At 48.2% G+C, this 19140-nt stretch overlaps 1 protein-coding gene across 2 annotated transcripts in view; it reads left to right on the top strand.

The window, feature by feature from the left end:
* Window positions 1-17957, top strand: part of LOC138583174 (alpha-N-acetylgalactosaminide alpha-2,6-sialyltransferase 2-like) — a 722246-nt gene extending 704289 nt beyond the window's left edge. The window contains exon 9 of one of the 2 annotated variants that reach the window (XM_069655168.1): window positions 16638-17957. In XM_069655168.1, the coding sequence (XP_069511269.1) occupies window positions 16638-16817 (180 nt within the window). In that variant the 3' untranslated portion in view covers window positions 16818-17957. The remainder of the gene's footprint in view (window positions 1-16637) is intronic. The other variant, XM_069655169.1, reaches the window with a different exon arrangement.
* Window positions 17958-19140: the final 1183 nt, after the last annotated feature.

Raw genomic sequence — 19140 nt, forward strand, 5'->3', positions numbered from 1 at the left:
TATCATTATTCCAGTGGATGGACTATTTGCCTGTTGCATGTGGTGTAACTGCATTCATTTTACATGTGCTTGAACTGCATAGATTATCTTCATTATTACTAGTCCTACTCTTCCATTTCCCAGTACTAATCAGTGAGGTGACCCACCTCCCACAGGAACTCCTGTTCTATCTTTATGGTACTTTAGCACCTCCTCTTCCCTCCTCTGGCAATAACTGCCCGCCTCCCCCGGCCACCACAGTAAATAACAACTGCCCAAAAGGCCCATTCGAGAGAGGGGGAGGGAGAGGTAGAAAAGCCGTACTGGGGCGAGTAAGAGTAGGACTAGTAGCAACAAAGATTTCCATTAAGTAATCCAAGCATTACTTCCACGTCACTCTTCCTCGTCCCAGTACTAATCAAGGAGGCGTGCCAATTTCAGAGAGAATGGGCTGAGAACAAACTACACCAGACCAGACCAGACAGGGATATGCAATCCGACCAACAACATTTTATTGAAGCACACAGTCCAGGACAGCAGCAGCAGCAAGCATGTCACAGAAGAGCCACACTCAAGACCCCAGTCCCGAAGGCACCAGCCTCCCTACGGTGGAGGTTCAGGCGGTAGTGGCAAACAAACGTGTTGGGGTCAGCCCAATTGGCAACACGGCAAATGTCCTGCAAAGCGATATCACGTGCTTCCACCCAAGAAGAAGACATGCCCCGGCTAGACTTGCCCTGCACCCCAGCCTAGCGGGTGGAAACCCACAGATGAATAAGCCAAGGCGATGGCATCCCCCAGCCACCTACTAATTGTGGTTACAGATGCCTTCCTACCAGGAGAGGGGCCCCCAAAAGTGACAAACAGGCTGGAGGAAGAACAAAAGACCCTACGTTGGTCCAAATGAACCAGGACAGCCCTCCTTACATCTAGAGTAGCCCGCGCACCTCTTCCAGGGAGGAGGGAGAGTAGAAGAAGGAAGGAAGGATAATCTCCTGAGAGACGTGAAACTTGGATGCCACTTTAGGAAGGAAGGAGGGGTGACACTTAAGGAACAAGGCATCAGTGGAGGGCACCAATCTCACCCAGCCAACGGGCCGAGGTGATAGCCACCAAGAATACAGTCTTTAGAGTAAAAAACCACAGGTGGACCTCCACCAAGCCCTTACACAGAGAGGACTGCAGAGCCTGCAGGACTAAAGAGAGATCTCAAGGGGGCACCCCAGAAGCAGAGATAGGCCAGGCCAGCGAGAAACTCTCCAGAAGCCTCCCACCAGCCCCAAAAAGGAGAGCGCACCGACCTCAGGGCCCCCAAAAGAGTTGATCCAAAGGGTGGAGAAAGAAAGCCCCATGTTGAACCCTTCCTGGAGAAATTGCAGAACAGGAGCCCCATAGCCCTAGGGAGAGGAACAGCACTACACCAGACACCAGGACATGAAGTGCTTCTGGTGACACTCATAGGCCTTTAAGGTGAAGGGACGCCTGTCCAACTGAATAGAGGAAGCCGCCTCCTCAGAGAGACCCACAGACCTCAGGCGAGCCTTACAGTTTCCAAGCCCCCCAGACCAAGTTCTTTGGGCAGAACACCAAAACCATCTCCTCAGAGAGGGGAAGCATGGGAGAAACTGCCAGCTCCAGTAGGAGTGGGAACCAACAACTGTGGGCCAAAGAGGAGCAACCAGAATCACCTCTGAACGAGAATCCCGAATCCTGAGCAGGACCCTCTGGAGGAGTGGAAAGGGCAGGAACGTGTAGTACAGAAGACCCTCTAGGGAATTCATGGCATCCACCCCTCAAGCCCCTGGTGAGGGAAACCTGGAGAAGAAATGAGGAACCTTAGCAGACAGGGAGAGGCAAACAGGTCCAGAACCGGAAACCCCAGCACCCTGCAGAATCTCCAGAAGGCCCCCTTCCGCAGCACCCAATCCTCTGAAGGAAACACCTGGCCGAGGTGGTCCAACACAGAGTTGTCCCGACCCCTGATGTGACATGCCGCCAAGGCCAAGTGGTGAGCCTCCGTCCAAGTGCCCAGCAGCAGAGCCAGAGACCCCATTGACCTGGAGCATGAGCTACTCTGACGGTTGATACACGCCACAGTGGCAGTAGTGTCCGATTGCAACAGGACTGACCTCCCCTTGAGGACAAGGACCAAGACCTGCAGAACCATGAAGGCTGCCGCCAGCTCCCTCCACTTGGATGAAATGGCCGCCTCCTGGCAGGACCACAGCTCCTGGTGAGTCTGACCCAGCACCACCGCCCCCAACCTCAACTGGCTGGCATCCATGGTAACAAGGATCGCAGAGGTCAGATGGTGCCACCACTGAAGCTGAACCCGCAGGGAAGGTATCACCGGGATTGAGGTGTTGAAGTCCAGAAAAGACTCTTTCCAAAAGTGGGGATGGGAAGCAGGAGCAGGCACAGATGAAGCCTGGCCTAGGGGACAGGGAACACACAGGAAGCCATGAAACCCTGAGCCTGAAGGAAGTTTCTGGTAGGTGTCCCCAACCAGGACGGATGTATACAATTTGGCAGTGGCACAATTATTCGCGGCCAAATTGACGGTGGTCAATTCGGTCGCAAAGCCAGTTTTGCTGCAGACAAATCTGGCCAAACTGAAATACCCCACTCAACCCCGACATTCCTTTCGGCAGCCGCTCATCTTCTGACCCTGCAGCGTCGGATCCGTCCCTCCTACGAGGATCGGCTCTGACACCGCAGGGTCCTCTTTTCTTATATTTTTATTTCTTCTCGTCCCCCACCTCCAAGCCTCCAGAAGCGGGGGACACCCCTGCAACCCCCGGTTCCCACGTTTGGTAGTGATTACCCAAATTGATTGTTTCCAAACGATTGAATGGCACTGGTCGAATTTGGCCAGATTTGCCATACAGTCAATTGGAAACAATCAATTTGGGTACTACTGACGGCGCAGTGAGCAGATCTGAGGCCGAACGGCAGGGCCCTTAACTGTAAGAGGTCCTGGGCCACCGCAAACCGCATGAACCTCTGATGGGAAGACCAGATGGTGATTTGGAAGATATAGGCGTCCTGTAGATCCAGTGAGGCCAGGAAATCCAAGTCCTGCACCAGGAGAATTTACCATTGGAGATATTCCATCTTGACATGCTGAGTAACAAACGTGAAGATTCATGGTTTTAACACCAATGCTTTTAGCCTCTAGTTGATAATCATTTTCACTCGTACAAATACGTTTGGCTGTGAGGAATTTTCATTATGGTATGGACTTTTTTCAAACCATAGAGTGGTGGCTGCTGGCATGGAGGGTGGAGTTTTAGCTGGTCTCTTTTCTATATAAGGTAGACATAAGTTCATTGTTGATTATTTGGAATTTAATGTCCCAGAAAACGAATCCCTTCTCACTGATAGTAGTTGTTAACTGTAAATTCATTTTGTTGTCATTGAGAATCACAATGTATTTGGAAAGGCAATGTTGGGAGCCATCCATTATAATGAAAATATTGTCTAGGTAACAATACCATATCACTATATGTTATACAGCTCCAACTCTTCTCTCCAAACTTTTCCTCCCACCGTCCCATGTATAGGTTTGTATACATAGGAGCCATACACAAGCCCATGGCTGTACCTTATATCTGCCTACATACACAAAATACTTGTGTTCAAGACAGAATTGTAACATCTCCATCAGCATGTGATTATACTGCAGATAGCTTATGGATCTAGTTTCCATAAAGTGTTGGCATGCACACAAACCATATTAATGCCTGATGGATGTGTATAATGACACAACATCAAAGGATACTAGCAAGTATTGGGGTTCCCAATTGACATAAGTAGGTCAGAAGTATCTCGAATATACGAGCTTAAGCTGATGATAAATGTTTGAAAGAAATAGTCCCAAAATGTGAAGGTGTTTTCAAGGAGGCTGCTGATTGAAGACACAATAGGCCTGTCCGGGTGCAGAAGACTATCATGAATTTTAGGATTAAAGTTGATCAACAGGGTCGTAGGATGGTTATTCTTAAGAAAGAAATACTCATCTTCATTAATGAGCCCTCTGTCAAGCCAATTCTTCAGTAATTCAAAATATAACATGGTATCTGTCGGAATGGTGTCTTCTACAACCTCATAACAACTTACATCATTCAATTGTCTTAAATCCTCATTGTATACATAATCTTGTCCATAATGACCACACCACCTCCTTTATCTGATGGTAGAAATACAATATTGCCATCTTCTCTTAAGCTGTTGAGAGCCACAATCCACGCATAGGACACATTTCTGGATCCTGATGCGAGATGTGTGGGCAGTTTCTTTAACTCCTTGATAACTTATTCCTCAAGAACTTCTATAGGATCGCAGGCAATGTTCGGACAAAAAATTGACTTCGGTTTGAATCTCTCCAGATTTTCCTCCAGCCTGCACATACGTTTTTTACATTAATCTACTTCTTCAGAATTGAACAACTGCTCTTCCATATCCTCTATATCTTTCAGAAGTTTGTCTCTATCTAGCTTGGCATATTGCCTCAAGATCTCCATCATTTGGAATGAGCAGGTATTGGTGTGATCAGTCCATTCTTCTATGAGCAGTCGATCCATTCCTTCGAATGTTGGGATAGTGAGAATGCGCAGACCTCTAGGGATCCGGTTGACCTCCAAGTAGGTTTGCAATATCATTGCCTCCCATCATTTGGATATTTCTTTCTTTTTTATTCTTTCCAGGTTGTGCATCTTTTGTTGTCCACTCAAGCTGGCTGGAAAGCTGTTGTCTCCTGCTGCATTCGTAGGTACAATGTCTTTGTTAAAAAGTACTTGTGATGCTGCCCTCAGTTTCGCTTCTACCTGTTCCGCCATTTAAAAAGGCGAAAAAATAAAGCCTTTTAATTGTAGATTGGATGCAAAAACTCAAGTACTAGTTGATGGGATTGTTGAAAACGATTTCCTGATCCACATTCTAAGTCTTTTCAAGAATGCGGAAATCAACCTTAGGATTCTGTTTGTGGTTCAGCCCCTCTTGATTTCACATTCACTGTTATGTTTTAACTTTGACATACTTGAATCGAGCTACTGTGCACTTAGCCATATGTTAAATATCCACAATTAGGAGGAAACTCCAACATGGCGGCCCGCATAGTGGGCTACACTCCATAGCGGTCACATGACCTTTAGACGAGAGGTGGGGCCCAAAAATCAGTTTGATATGTTGGGAAGCGAGGGATAAGTTTTGATGAATTCTAGCATGTTAAAGCTCGCTCGAGTAAAGAGCGGAATGCGGGGCCTTTTTCTACCCTGTAGGGCGAGTGCCTTTCTACTGGTTCACCAAGATTGGCTGTTAGCTATATCTTTTTTATTTCTGTTTTGATGCAATGCATGAAATAAACAAATGTTATCAAGCACGTTCTACAAGTGCTCGGGCCTTTGTTGTTTTCCCTTGTGACCCGCGAGGCTAGTGCCTACACCTGCGTTGCGTGGGAGATTGTTTTTTATATATATATATATATATATATATATATATATGTTTTTAGTTTTTTAAGCACTATTACAATGCCACGTGGTCTTTCACACCCTGCACACTCACCATCACCTCACTCCCCACATGCACACTCGCCTCTTGTCTTTTCCCACAAAGGTGAACTTTCATCTATGCATCCTCCCGAGCACCTCTGATACAGGGTCCTGTCAATGGCCTGCACAATCTGGGAGCAACACCCCACTCCAAGGAGCAGACAGGACTTCTGCCAATACAGCACCTGCAAACCTCTTCAGATCGTGCACAGTAACTGGTCACTGAAGATGGGTGCCGCACCCCGGGATGCGCAGCTGAGACACCCCTACTTCACAGAGAATCTTGGATCACGTTGGTGGTCACCAAAGTGTACGGCAATAGTAATCCAAAAAAGTACGATAAAAATCATCCAAAAGGCCAAATAACCACTGCACCTTTTGGCAAGGGAAAACAAGGTTTATTACGTGCAAAGGTTCTCAGACGGTCCCGTAGAACCATTCTGACATGGAGCTTGTCGCACCCCAAGACGTTCCAGCTTTTATAGCCGGAAAAATGCAAATCTGCAAATAAGGGATACATTGTTATCCCACCACCCTCATTAGCTAACACCTATAGAACATGCTAATGTCCCACTATAGTCCCTGGACTGATTGACCACACATTATCTAAACCCATTCCCCCAACATGTAGTTCCCAACATCGTCCCTGTTGAATCCAGGTACAGGATTGATACACTAATTAACACATTGATGAATTGAGACTGACACGTAATATGCACCCCTGCGTTCCATATGTGATCAAAGTAACTGACCAGGCCAACTCGGCTTTGACATGACAATAGGCCTTCCCATTATACCAGGCGCCTTGGCACAACCAAGCTGCCTCTCCGACCTTGTACTAAATTTATTGGCATCACCTCTGCTCCTCCTTTGCCAAATCAGAGGACGTTCCAGGCATGACTCCCCCTTATCTCCTTCAATCCCAGGCGCCCCGTAGTGACGGGACCGGAACATCACTCTTGAGGCTGAATTTCATGGATTGAATATCTGTTGTACTTGTGTGCTTACCTTTAATTCACATAGGGTGACTGCTGATTGGGGAGGGCAGTAGTACACCAAATCTTTGCTTCACCGCTTGGCGTCACAAAACCTAATGCCCTGCTCAATTGAATTTGCGCATCCCAACCAGCTCACATTCCGTTCCCACTGTGTTCAGTCCCTGCAGCTGGATACAATTACTGTTTATCTGTGCACTACTGGGGCCTCTGACCTAGACTTCTCTCCTGGGGAACGGGAAAGGTGATTTGTTTTTGGAGCTAAGCTACACAGAGCTGCAGCTCCACATCATGGCCTGCGTTCTATTCTATTTATAGTGTACTGGACCTTAAGTTTCAATATGGCGATACTTCTGCCATGTTAACACACTGATCTCGCTTCTATCACAATACCTCTCTAACTCCCTCTTCCTTCCACCTGTCTCTGCTCTTCCCACACACCTCCCTTCGGACCATATCTTTGGATACAACAAATAAACACAGAGCCTACAATACTGCCATATTTGTAACCTCTGCATCTGCAACAACAGTACTTTTCTTGCTCTTTCTGTGTAGCTATAGGTGAGTATCTAATACGTGTCAAACCTAACTAACAACAATACATGTCCTTCTGCTCCGCAAATCTCAGTCTGCTCCCATCATAGTTTGTGCTAATAGGTTTTTCTCAACCTGGACCTTTTTTCCTGACTGGACCCTGTACGTGCATCCCAACACTCTCTACCCACACAGACTACCCTACAACACTTTTCTGTCACTCCTTCATCCTTAATTTAGCACTTGCTTCACCATCCCGTTCCTAGGTTATTCTATCCTGTGCTCACCCCTGGTGTATGTTTCCACATCCACCTGCAATATCTGGTCTTAAAGTTACATCCTCCCACCACATTGTCAAGGAGCCATGTTCTCTGCTCTGTATTCATTGTTAAATTGTGTACGCGTTTTTGCCAAAAATGTATTGCTTTCCACACTTATATAGAATTGTGACTATTAGCATGTCCACACTTAGATAGAATTGTGAAAATTATCCTGCGTCGTTTCTAGATGGAATTGGATTCTGGGCATACCGGGATAGGGTTCTGGACATTGGCCTGTGCCGCATCTAGAGGGGATTGTGAGGGTCGGCAAGTGCCACACTTGGACAGAACTGTGAATGTTAGCATGCTCAAGGTCAGGCAACCCACTAACCAATATAACCTCAAACTCTGCATACCTATCTCACTCAAAAACTCACTCAACCATCTCTCGCACCACAAGCCACAACACTGCAACAACACATAAGCCTGAACAACAGCACGGGGGGCGTGGCCTGGAGCTCATGGCGAGTGGAAGCTGAGTCGCCGTGCTCCGGCCGAGGCGCCGTTTCCAGATCCTTTTCCCTACTTAAAATCGCACCTGAGATAGAAAGAATCGGTTCCGAGGGGAGGGGAACCGACCCCGGACACGCTGCAGAGGTCTTCCCCTGGATCCGGGCCCCCGAGCCCACGGATTCGTCCCGATAACGGTCCCCCCCTTGGCGGGACCCAAGATGGCGGCCATCTTACGAAACTAATGTCGCAGGAGAACGCCGGCCGCTCTTGCAGCCAAACCGACCTATCAACTTCTGCTGCGACTGCATCGGGGGTGAGGAGCCTCTACCTCTATCCGGCCCTGCTGAGTTGAACCAACCAGAGCCCCCGGCCGGGGAAACCAAACCGGGGCTCAGACCCACATCACCGAGCACGGCCCCGGCCATCGACAACAGACGACGGTGGCGGTGGGGAGAGCGCTGGGCATGAGCGCGAACGACCTGATAAATATCCCACTGTACACCCTCTTGAAAGCTTGAGCCTGGACCACCCTGCTTCCGACAAATAACCCCGGCGCCTGTCTTCACACGATTGAGTGGCGCCTCCCAATATGGCGTCCAGGAACAAGACAAAGGCAAGCACCATGGACACCTACGTGTCCGCTAAAGCGAAGACTCCTCCGCAGCCAAGCGCTTCCACTCCTGAACCCCCCCGAGCGCAACCAACAGGTTCCCCAGAAAACCAAGCACAAGTACTGGAGGCGATTGAATCATTGCGTGCGTTCATAGACATGAGAATTGGGGAGTTCAAATCTGAGCTGCAGCTTGTGCGCCAGGACGCCCGCAACTTGACGGAAAGGGTGACCTCCGCCGAATCCACCATTAAAGAGACGTCGGGAGACACAACGGAGCTGAAGGCCAAGGTGACGGACCTAGAACGGAAGGTACTTACACTTGAAGCCAGGGCCGAAGAGGCCGAGGGCCGAGCCAGACGCGCCAACATCCGAATACTGGGGGTACCGGAGGGAAGCGAGGGCCCGAATCCGACGGCCTATGTGGAATCCCTGATACAACAGGAGGTGGGCGCAGGAAAGCTGACGCAGGGATTCTCGATTGAAAGGGCGCACAGATCGCTGCAGAAGAAACCCCCGCCGGGCTCGCGCCCTCGCCCTATAATTGCCAAAGTTCTGAACTTCCGAGATAGGGAGATTATCCTCCGACACTCCAGAGAGGAGGGCCCTATCGAACGCAACGACTCTAAGATCACGATCTACCCTGATTACACCCCGAAAGTTCAACGGGAGAGGAACTCATTCGTGCCGATCAAGGCCCGGCTCAGACAGCTAGACCTAAAATATATGTTGCTCTACCCCTCCAGACTAAAAGTGATCCACAAGGGCAGGGCGATCTTCCTGGAATCCCCGGCAGCGGCGACCATGTGGCTAGAGGACAACAATCTAGCAGCGGACAATGACTCTCAACTTTCCGCAAATTGATGAACCCCCTCGCCCGATGCGAAGATGTCATGCCTCATATACCCAACTCGGACGTTAGGCACACGATCTAAGAAGAAGGTAACATCACCCAACAGTTCGCAAAGATGAAACGGCCCTCGCTCGGCCCCCGCCAGGCACAGGGCCCCACCCCCCACGAACAGTATAGGTCAGGCCAGTTGCCTGCCTGACCTTCCTCGTGCCCGATACCCGGATGGGTCCAGACGGTACGAGAGCGCCTGAGCACCCGCAAGACTCTGTCGTTGCTGGGCGCACCAGTTTTAGTTTCGTTCTTTGTTTTTGTTCACACCACAGCCCTCAGACTACTAATGAAGCAGAAAAATGGGACCGGAGGCTCTTGGGGGCGGCGGACGGGACGTCGCCAGACCCTGAGGGGGATAATGTACCGCCAGGAGGCGGGGGAGGCGTGGAAGACGAGGCTGAAACAATAACTCCATGGCGTCCCAAATCAAGGTGATGACGTGGAATGTGAGGGGCATGGGCACGTACATGAGGAGGAATCGGATCCACTCCTATCTGCGTAGGAAAAAGATATCAATAGCAATGCTCCAAGAAACCCACCTCACGGACGAAGCAACGGCCAAACTCTCCGATAAGTGGGGAGGTACTGGGAAAGGGGCGCCTTATTCCAAATTCGCCAGAGGAGTGTTCACGTGGGTGAGCCCAACTGTCCCCTTCTACCTGTTGGGCCACAAAGCCGATAAGGAGGGCAGATATCTAATATTATGGGGCACCATCGATTCCATACCGGTGTGCCTGGTGAACTCATATTTCCCGCAACAAGGAATACCCTCACACGTCGCAATGCTCACTGCCAAAATCATTCCCAGGAGAGAGAGCGCTTTCATATGGGGCGGCGACTTCAATTCCGTCAGGAACGGCGCTCTGGACAGGTCGGACCCCCCCCGTTCCCTGAACAACCTCGCGTCTAACGCGCTGAACACGGCAATAGAACAGCTCGACCTGGTGGATATCTGGAGGGAACAACATCGCATCGAGAGGAGCTACTCCTATTACTCGGCCCCCCACAAGGTCCACACGAGAATAGACTATATGTTCATTGATCGTGCGCTGGCTCAGCAGGTGGACGACACACTTTACCTAGGCAGAACCATATCTGATCACTCACCGCCGATCATGCAATGGACCCCTAGAGGACCCAGGCCACCAATCCCGCTATGGAGAATGCCACCCGCAGCACTCACGGACCACGCATTCAGGGAGGAACTGGGTACCAAACTTGAAGATTATCTCGACATTAATACAGGTTCAGTGTCATGCTGGAGCACACTTTGGGAGACCATGAAAGTTGTCACAAGAGGCGAAGTTATATCAGGTACCGGAGGTATTCGCAAGCAACTGAGACTGAAACTGGAGAAATTGGAAGACAGGATCACCCACCTTGAATCCGAACTCAATAATGCGCCCGATGCCGAAACAGAGTTGAAGGACATCCGGGAGGAGTGCCTATTGGCATGGAACAGACTGTCCAAATTCGACTACGCGACCTACATAGCCAGAACTCACAAAGAAGCGGGTAAGCCTGGTAGAATGCTTGCCTGGCTGTGTGGGCGCGAGTTTCCAAGACACCTCCCAACCGAAATAACGGATGAAAGGGGGACGACTCACCGGACGCAACGAGATATCAACTCAGCTTTTGCGGCCTTCTATTCCAGGTTGTACGCCCATGACGCCAAAATACCAGTGGACGACATCAGGACCACACTGGCCGAGATTGAGCTCCCAAGTCTGACGGAGGCCCAGAGAGAGTCATTGGATGCAGAGATCACCGCTGAGGACGTGACACATGCGATCCAGTCGCTGACCACTTGTAAAACCCCCGGGAGCGATGGACTCCCGCCCGAATTCTACAAAGCCTACGCAGCGACCCTTGCCCCGACACTCCACAGGGTCTATATGGAGGCATTTGAAACTGGGGCCTTACCTGACTCCATGAAAGAGACAATTATTATCCCTATACTCAAACCTAACAAACCCGCCAACAACTGCGAATCATACCGCCCGATTGCCATGCTGAACTACGACTGTAAAATCCTGACCACAATTTTAGCTAAAAGACTGGCGAGGGTGATTGGAACCTTGATCCATGAAGACCAGAATGGTTTTGTGCCAGGTCGCAACACCACTGCGAACCTGAGGAGGCTCCAACATATCATGGCGGAGACCCACGACCGAGATGAAGACCTCGCTGTACTCTCTCTGGATGCCATAAAAGCTTTTGATTCCATCTATTGGGAGTGGTTGATTGAAGTACTAAAGGAATTCGGCTTTGGAGCGAGCTTCGTGAGGTGGATCGAGGTACTGTACAACACCCCGACAGCGAGGGTGAGGACTGGAACGACGATGTCCGAGGCCTGGCCGATACAGCGCGGCACCCGACAAGGATGCCCACTATCCCCAATGTTATATATACTGGGCCTGGAGCCAGTGGCTGCCTACTTCAGGGCACAACATTTTGACGCGGGCATCGGGCTGGGCAGGGACTATGCCATAATATCCATGTATGCGGACGATGTCCTCCTGTACTTGAATAACCCCCGGCTCAACGCACACGTCGCGCTCGATATCCTCGACAACTACTCCCGATACTCCGGAATAACATTCAGCAAACTGAAGTCTTGTGCGTTCCCGCTGGCGAGACTTAGGGGCCTGGCTGAGTCAGACCTCCCAGACGTCGGGATACGATGGCAACTAGAGCACTTTAAATACCTGGGAATTGACGTGTGCCATACCCCAGCTCTCACACATGACCATAACACGGAAAAAGCTGTTAGGACCGTTCGCAAATCCATGAACTTTTGTTCGAAGCTACCACTGGCGGTAATGGGCAGAGCCGCAATAGTCAAAATGATAATTCTCCCCCGCCTCTTGTACCACTTCACGAACGTATGCTTCTACATCAGGCCGCCTTTCTTCAAAAAACTGGACTCTCTCATCAAGGACTTCATATGGGGGTCCTCCAGACACAAGATCTCCCTCCCCACACTCACGCTCCCGCATAAAGAAGGTGGGATACAACTACCGGATCTGCAAAGGTACTATCTGGCCGCACAGCTCAGTCACACAACGAAATGGCTTTCTGATGAACTTTCGTCGGAAACGAAGCTCCTCCGTAACCCGACTTCCAAGCTGTTCCCCAGGGAGATGCTTTGGAACCCGATGAAACAAGCTTCAGGAGTCCCCATGATTGTCACTTTGGGCCGGCAGGTGTGGGCCATAACCGGCTTTCTCCGACACCTGGAGCACCCCTACAATCCCAGTGCCCCCATCCTGGCTGACGTGTGCAAGACCCACGCAGATTTAGCGACAGCGAGACAATGGGAGAGAGCTGGAATCTACACATGGGGAGATCTGTTCGAAGACGGCATGTTCAGAGAACTCGAATCCTTACAAGCCAACGAAGGCATTTCAAACGCCCAGTTCTTGTGGTACCACCGCCTCAAGCGGACGGCAAAGGCACAATGGCCCGTCTGGCCAGAGGAACCCCCACCGGACCCCCTTCTTCAGGAGATGTATGACCTAGCAGATGGCTGGAGACCGGTCTCCCGCTTATACGCCAAGCTGAACGACAGATCCAACCCAAAAAGCGCGCCCCTGAGACAAAAATGAGAATCCGACCTGGGGGTCCCGCTCACCGACGGCGAATGGGAGCGAATACTTCTATACCCCAAGGAGGTGTCGAGGAATACCAGATTTAAACAAGTCCAGTTAAATGTCCTATACCGGACATACATGACTCCGCTAAGAGTTGCCACCTTCAACAATCGTGCACTCCCGCACTGCCCCTGGTGCGGTAACGACAAGGCGGACTTGATGTTTTGGACCTGCACCAAAACTGCGTACTTCTGGTCCATGGTGGAACGCACATGCACTGAGGCGGGGCTCACAAGATACGAGTGGAACCCAAAGGAATGCCTGCTGGGAGCCCATCCCAGACCCAGCAAACACAAACATCAGGTCAAATTAATGGACCTTGCTTGCATCCTTGCGAAGAGGTCCGTAGCGATGGCATGGAAATCCCCAAGGGGCCCTAGACACGGACGTTGGCTCAAAGACCTGGAAAAGTGGACGGAGGCGGAGACTAGGGCCTGGCAAGATGGTATCCGCTCGAACACTGACGACTCCAATGAAGCTCTGGACTCATGGAAGGCCCTGGTGCGTGACATTCAATTTGCCTCCGACCACAAACCCCCCTGAATTCTCGCTCCTAACAGAATACCGCCTGTGACTGGTTTCCAAGAATGGCGACCCCATACCCAGCCCCCCACGACCACGGATTTGCTGCACACCGACCCCCCCCCTCCGCCCCCCATCACGGACGATACATTGCTCTATGAAGGCTGTGGAAGTTAAGTAGTTAATTAGTTAATTTGTTTTAAGTTGTCTGCTAAGTCACTGTTTGTCGTTTGTTTCGCACTTTTACAAATGCCAATAAAATGTTTTAAAAAAAAAAAGCCTGAACAACAGCACACACGGACTGACACCGATCTAATACCCGCACCAAAACTCAGCACCCGGTGTATACCGAGTTGAAGCTGCCAACAGTACACCACTCCTCTCACTATCCTGCCCCCTCTTCACCTTACTAACCCATCCCACCTTATCGTTTACAGATCCGCCAGAGCGCCTGGAGACCAATTCCGTTGGTGACGGTGCGCTGTACAAATACCTTTAACATTTAACATTTCCCTGTGATTTCTAAATAACTGTATTTCTAAATAAACGTGTTTTACAGCAGTGCCTGCAGCTAACATATAGCGAGAGCAGTTAGTGGTCCCTTGAATGTCTACACAACATTAATTACATCTAAACAACCCCTTAAATGGAAGTGCACCTGCGGACCTGTTTCCCTGATCCCACTACACACAAGGAGCAAACAGAATCTGAAACTAAGATCATGTTAATCAACAGAAACTCTAGATGAAGCAGAAGCCTCTGGGAGTATGCAGAAGCTAGCTGACCGTAGGAGCTGATTGGAGCACAGCCTGCCCTTTAGACAGGAAAGAAGCAAAGGGCACCATTCTTCTCATTGAACCTATTTATTTATTTATTTTACATTTATATAGCGCACATGCAGCCCAAAGGCATCGCAGCACTCTTACTTGTGGCAGTCTTAGTTAAAAAAAGTTACATACATGTAATGAAGAACATAGGATTACAGTTACTTTGTGGGTTTGTGGTACATTCTCATTACATTATATGCGCATTCAGATCAGATTATGATACAGATTCAGATCAGATTATGATCTGTAGCTAATGTCTGTGTTTTTTACGGTGTAAGTAACAAATGATCTTTTGAGAAAAAAATAGTGAAATCCCAAGTATCTAGTTTTTATAGAAGAAATTTTAGAAGAGGAATTTTGAAGTGTATTATCTTTATTGTTCTATTTTTAACTTTAACCTTTGTAATAAATGTTATTAGAAATGTAACATTAACTGAGAAAATGCGTTGTGTTTTATAGAAACATGTTGTGTTATGGGACATTTGTACAAAGCTTTCTATTGTCCTGTACTCTAAACGCTCTTGGTAGTGTAGGAATTCGACAAATAATACGTCAGACATTACATGGTAAGAGAGTAAATTGCATTGCAGAAAAACGTAAATTACAAGATCAACTGCGGGAAATTGATATTTACTTTGGCAAAAATTACTAGTAATGTAACGTTAAGTTTAGCAGTTTTTATATGTTTGGTGTTGGGTGCCATGAATAAATAATTACTACTGCAAGAACCGATTTCTGGTGTGCCAATTTAACATGCTAATGCTGTGCTAACAGGTGGGACAAGCAGAATATATACCCATAACTATCTATTCCTGAAGCAACTGATTGCAGTTGTGTGCTCAGCACTTACAGGTTAAACTGTGCATTGCATTCATATTCGGTAAATGCACAGTACATGGAAAATTACTTGTGATTAAGAAAATTGAAGTCCAAGCAGTTGGCTGCGCACACTGTGAAGAGAAGTCCAATAAATAACAGCAGGAGGAAATATTTTGTTATTTCCTTTTTGGGCATGTTGCGGGATGTGCCATAATTCTGGACATTTAAAATAATCTTTAAAGAGGCGATAGCCTATGCTGTGAAAAGACGTTCTGATTTCCTCCCACAAAGGGGCCTATGCCCCATGGTCTCCAGGAATGTGGACGCTATGTGTGGGTAGAAGCAGACATATAGCACGAAAAAGGAAAACCAGCCAGCACAGCCTAGTTGATGTTGCTTGAGTCATCCACACCAGTGACTATGCGGGTCAGGATCAATGACAGTGCAATTATTGTGCCAATAAACCCCAAGACGGCGGGCCAATACCGCCCCAGGTAATGCCTCCGGGGTCTATAGATACAGGCCCAAGCGTAGTGAGGGCCTTAACGAGGCCCCGGGGTCATTACCTCGGGCGGTATTGGCCCACCGTCTCAGGGCTTATTACCATTAGTATCCCAGCCAGTTAGACCGAGGTACTAATAGCATTTCTTTTCCTCTTACGCATTTCGGAACAAAAAAAAAGTCAAATAAAAGAGCCACCAGGAAAGGGAAAACCTAGTCCGTTTTCCCTTTCCATGGCGGCCATCGGGAGCGGACGCGCTGGGAACAGAAGTGTTCCCAGCTCCTTCTCTCCCGAGAAAAAGAAGAAAAAAGAAGGTAAGTGGGGTTGGGAGGGCGGGGAGGGGATAGTTTGCAGGGGAGGGGACTGAGGAAAAAAAAACATACCTGAGTCCCCGGAGCGGGGCAAAGGCAGCCTCCAGCCTTGGGGAGGCTCGGAGTGGGGATTGCCCCGTTCCGAGCCTCCTCATTGGCTAAGGGGCTGCCACGCCCCCCGCCGGGAACAAACGCAGGCACGTACATGCGTGCGAGGGATTCCCCGGCCGTGTTATACCCCAGCGAGGGCCAATCAGAGTGCTTGTTACATTCTAATTGACCCTCGCCGGGAACTAATGTAAAGCAATCCCTGTAGTTAAGAAGTGCATAGGTCAGTGCTACGTTACCAGAAACCTACAGCTGCTCTTATTACACAACAATAACAACCAGCAGTGCCTAAATCCTAGCTCACATCAATCAACGAGATCTCCAAAAGAGGCAGAAGCCTCTGGGAACATGTAGACTCTGACTACAGTGGGTGACTGTAGTACACTACCCCCTTTATTAGAAAAGCAGCATAGGATCCCATTCTTCTTTTTGAATTCATGAGCCATCAGGAATGTGTGTGCGTTTTGCATTGTGTACTGAGCCATTGTCTATCTGCAAAAAGGTAGAAAGAGAATCGAGAGTAATACCTGTTTCTTTAACCCTCTTTTTAGGTCGATGCTTACGGATTCCTCACTCCAGACTACAAGAACTACTCAGATCACTATTATGACAAGATAAAAACAAGGGTGATGTTTTATGCGAATCATGACTACAACAGGGAAATGAAGCTCTGGCAGAAGCTGAACATGCAAGGGATCATAAGGCTGTACCAAGGTCCGAGAGCAGACTGACCGATGCCTGAGAATCTCCGATCCATGAAGGGGCCAATCACACTGCAAGAGGGATGGCCGTGCGGGGAGGACACAAGCCGCAGCCTACGGTTATAGGATGTCTGCTGTCACCACCTCAGCATAGCTCGCTCTGTTTTTCACTGTCTCATTGAACTCCCCAGCTAGACCAGCCTGGAAGCAAATGCGGGAACAGTTTTCCATGTAGTTACATGTATTTTTCCTTTAAGGGTGATAATTATGCTCAATAATTGAGGTATGGTCGGGACGCCAAGCTTCCAATTCTTTGTGGAATCAGAATGAATAATTACAAATGTATTGGGAAAGCGCTTTCAAAGGATTTAGGCTTACTCGTTCAACTGGTCAAATCTATTTGGCATTCAAACCCTAATTCCGTCAGTTTGTTGGATTGTTTTTTTTTCATTTTGTAAATGCTCAGAAAGCACATGTCCTCATGAGCAAATTGGGCCCAGTCTTAGAATTGGCCAGATTCCGCCACCATGTATACTGTCCAGGGCACTAAAGAGGATACAGATTGGACAGCAACAATGTCTGAAGAATCCCACCCCTGCATCTTGACATCCTGTGCATGGGGTCGGCAAGTACTTCCTCTTCCGGGTTACCAGCTCACCAACAGACTGGCTACCACAAAGGAGCTCATTATTTGATAACATGGCACCAACTGACTGCATCACCAAGTCAATACAGTCAAACACTGCTAACGCACCCGAAATACATTCTTCACTCCATCTGAGACAATCAGGGCACCAACTCGAAGCCAAGAAATGAACAGCAGTAGCTGCACGTCCATAAACGACTGCAGACTTATTGAGATGATATGAAGGATCAGCACAACACAGGCCTCGGACTGGGACCTTTCTGAAAAGATGCCTTCTTTCTTTGGGTACTGCTCCATGAGTTCCATGTGAAAGCATAATACAATTAATACAACCACCCCTCTCGGGGAAGCTGCACTATACATTCAAAATCTGATTGCTAGCACAGTGGCTCAGCTGGGCAGTGAAGCTTGCGAGTGGCCCTATATAATGACTGCTTATAATTGGGGCCCGTGCACTGGGTTTTCTTTCCCTGGCCTGTTTGTCATGTTATATTGTAAATGCCTTTATAAATATGTGAATGCCAGCCAAGGATTATTGATTGCTTTAGCAGGATGTCTTAGATGTTATTTAATTTTAGTATTTGCTTAGTCAATAGACTTGTTTACCTTTCTGAAGAATTTTTGGGATCGCAGCACCAGGAGTATAATTATTAGGTTTTGATCATCCAATTCTGAGATGATAATCCAGTGAAATTGTATTTGTTTTTGTAGTGACTTTTTATGAAGAAAGGAAAAAATGGTAATGTGTCTTCAACATCGCAAACTTTTCCAAGTCAGGTCAGATTTTGTCTGCAAATATCATATCAAGCAAAATGCCCAAAAGAGTGCATTATGTAGTTACAAAATGTTGCTTAAACAGAAAAACAGATACAAGTGTTTGAATATTGCATGTTTCCTCCCCAAGAAAATCAATTGCTTGCCTCCTACGACAACCAATTCCCATGTCCTGTCACAGTCATCTTGTAGCGCTTGTACAGAAGCAATGGCCATGAAGCAAGCTTCGGGTGCTTACCACTGGCAACAAAGAGCCACCGACATGTGAGTGAGCTGTCGAACCATGGACATTCAACATGAAGCGTTCAACTGTACCTTTTGATGAATACATATATGCGTCAGGCCGTTTATTTTTCAATCAAGTTGCAGGAAAATAACTTAAACTCATTTTGACATGCTAAATTGTGCATTACATTTAGTCCATATTAAGGAGCGTGTTCTGGCCATTACAGTTGCAGGGAAATGATAATTGATTTGGTGGAGATGTCCAGAACTGATCTCTCCTGACAAAACACATTAGCTATGACATCAAGAGTAAATGATATTAGCCTTTAAAGTCACTTGGAAATGGCCCCCCTAACTTCCTGGTAATGTGTAATAGAACATAATAATGGTGGGGTAGCTTGATTCTATGTGAAGACCCGGAGGTGAGTATTAGGTTTCAGTTTCTTTACTTAAACTTTCAGCGACAAAGCAAAACTATAGCCAAGACTTTAAGACCACCAGCTGTAAAGGATTCCAATCGGGCGTCACACACCGTACCAGGACACTTGTCCTTAGCCTATGATGTAGCGCTCAATTAGAATACTTTTCTTTATTTTCTACGAATTCGGATTCAGCTGGCACCCAACCCATCCATCTCACATCCCCTTTTATGAATACCCGTGTGCCCATGAACCAGGTCGGTAGGTGGGAATACAATATTTATTTATT

The sequence above is a fragment of the Ambystoma mexicanum genome, chromosome 3q, assembly GCF_040938575.1.
Source record: "Ambystoma mexicanum isolate Mex_15411 chromosome 3q, UKY_AmexF1_1, whole genome shotgun sequence".
Taxonomy (NCBI): domain Eukaryota; kingdom Metazoa; phylum Chordata; class Amphibia; order Caudata; family Ambystomatidae; genus Ambystoma; species Ambystoma mexicanum.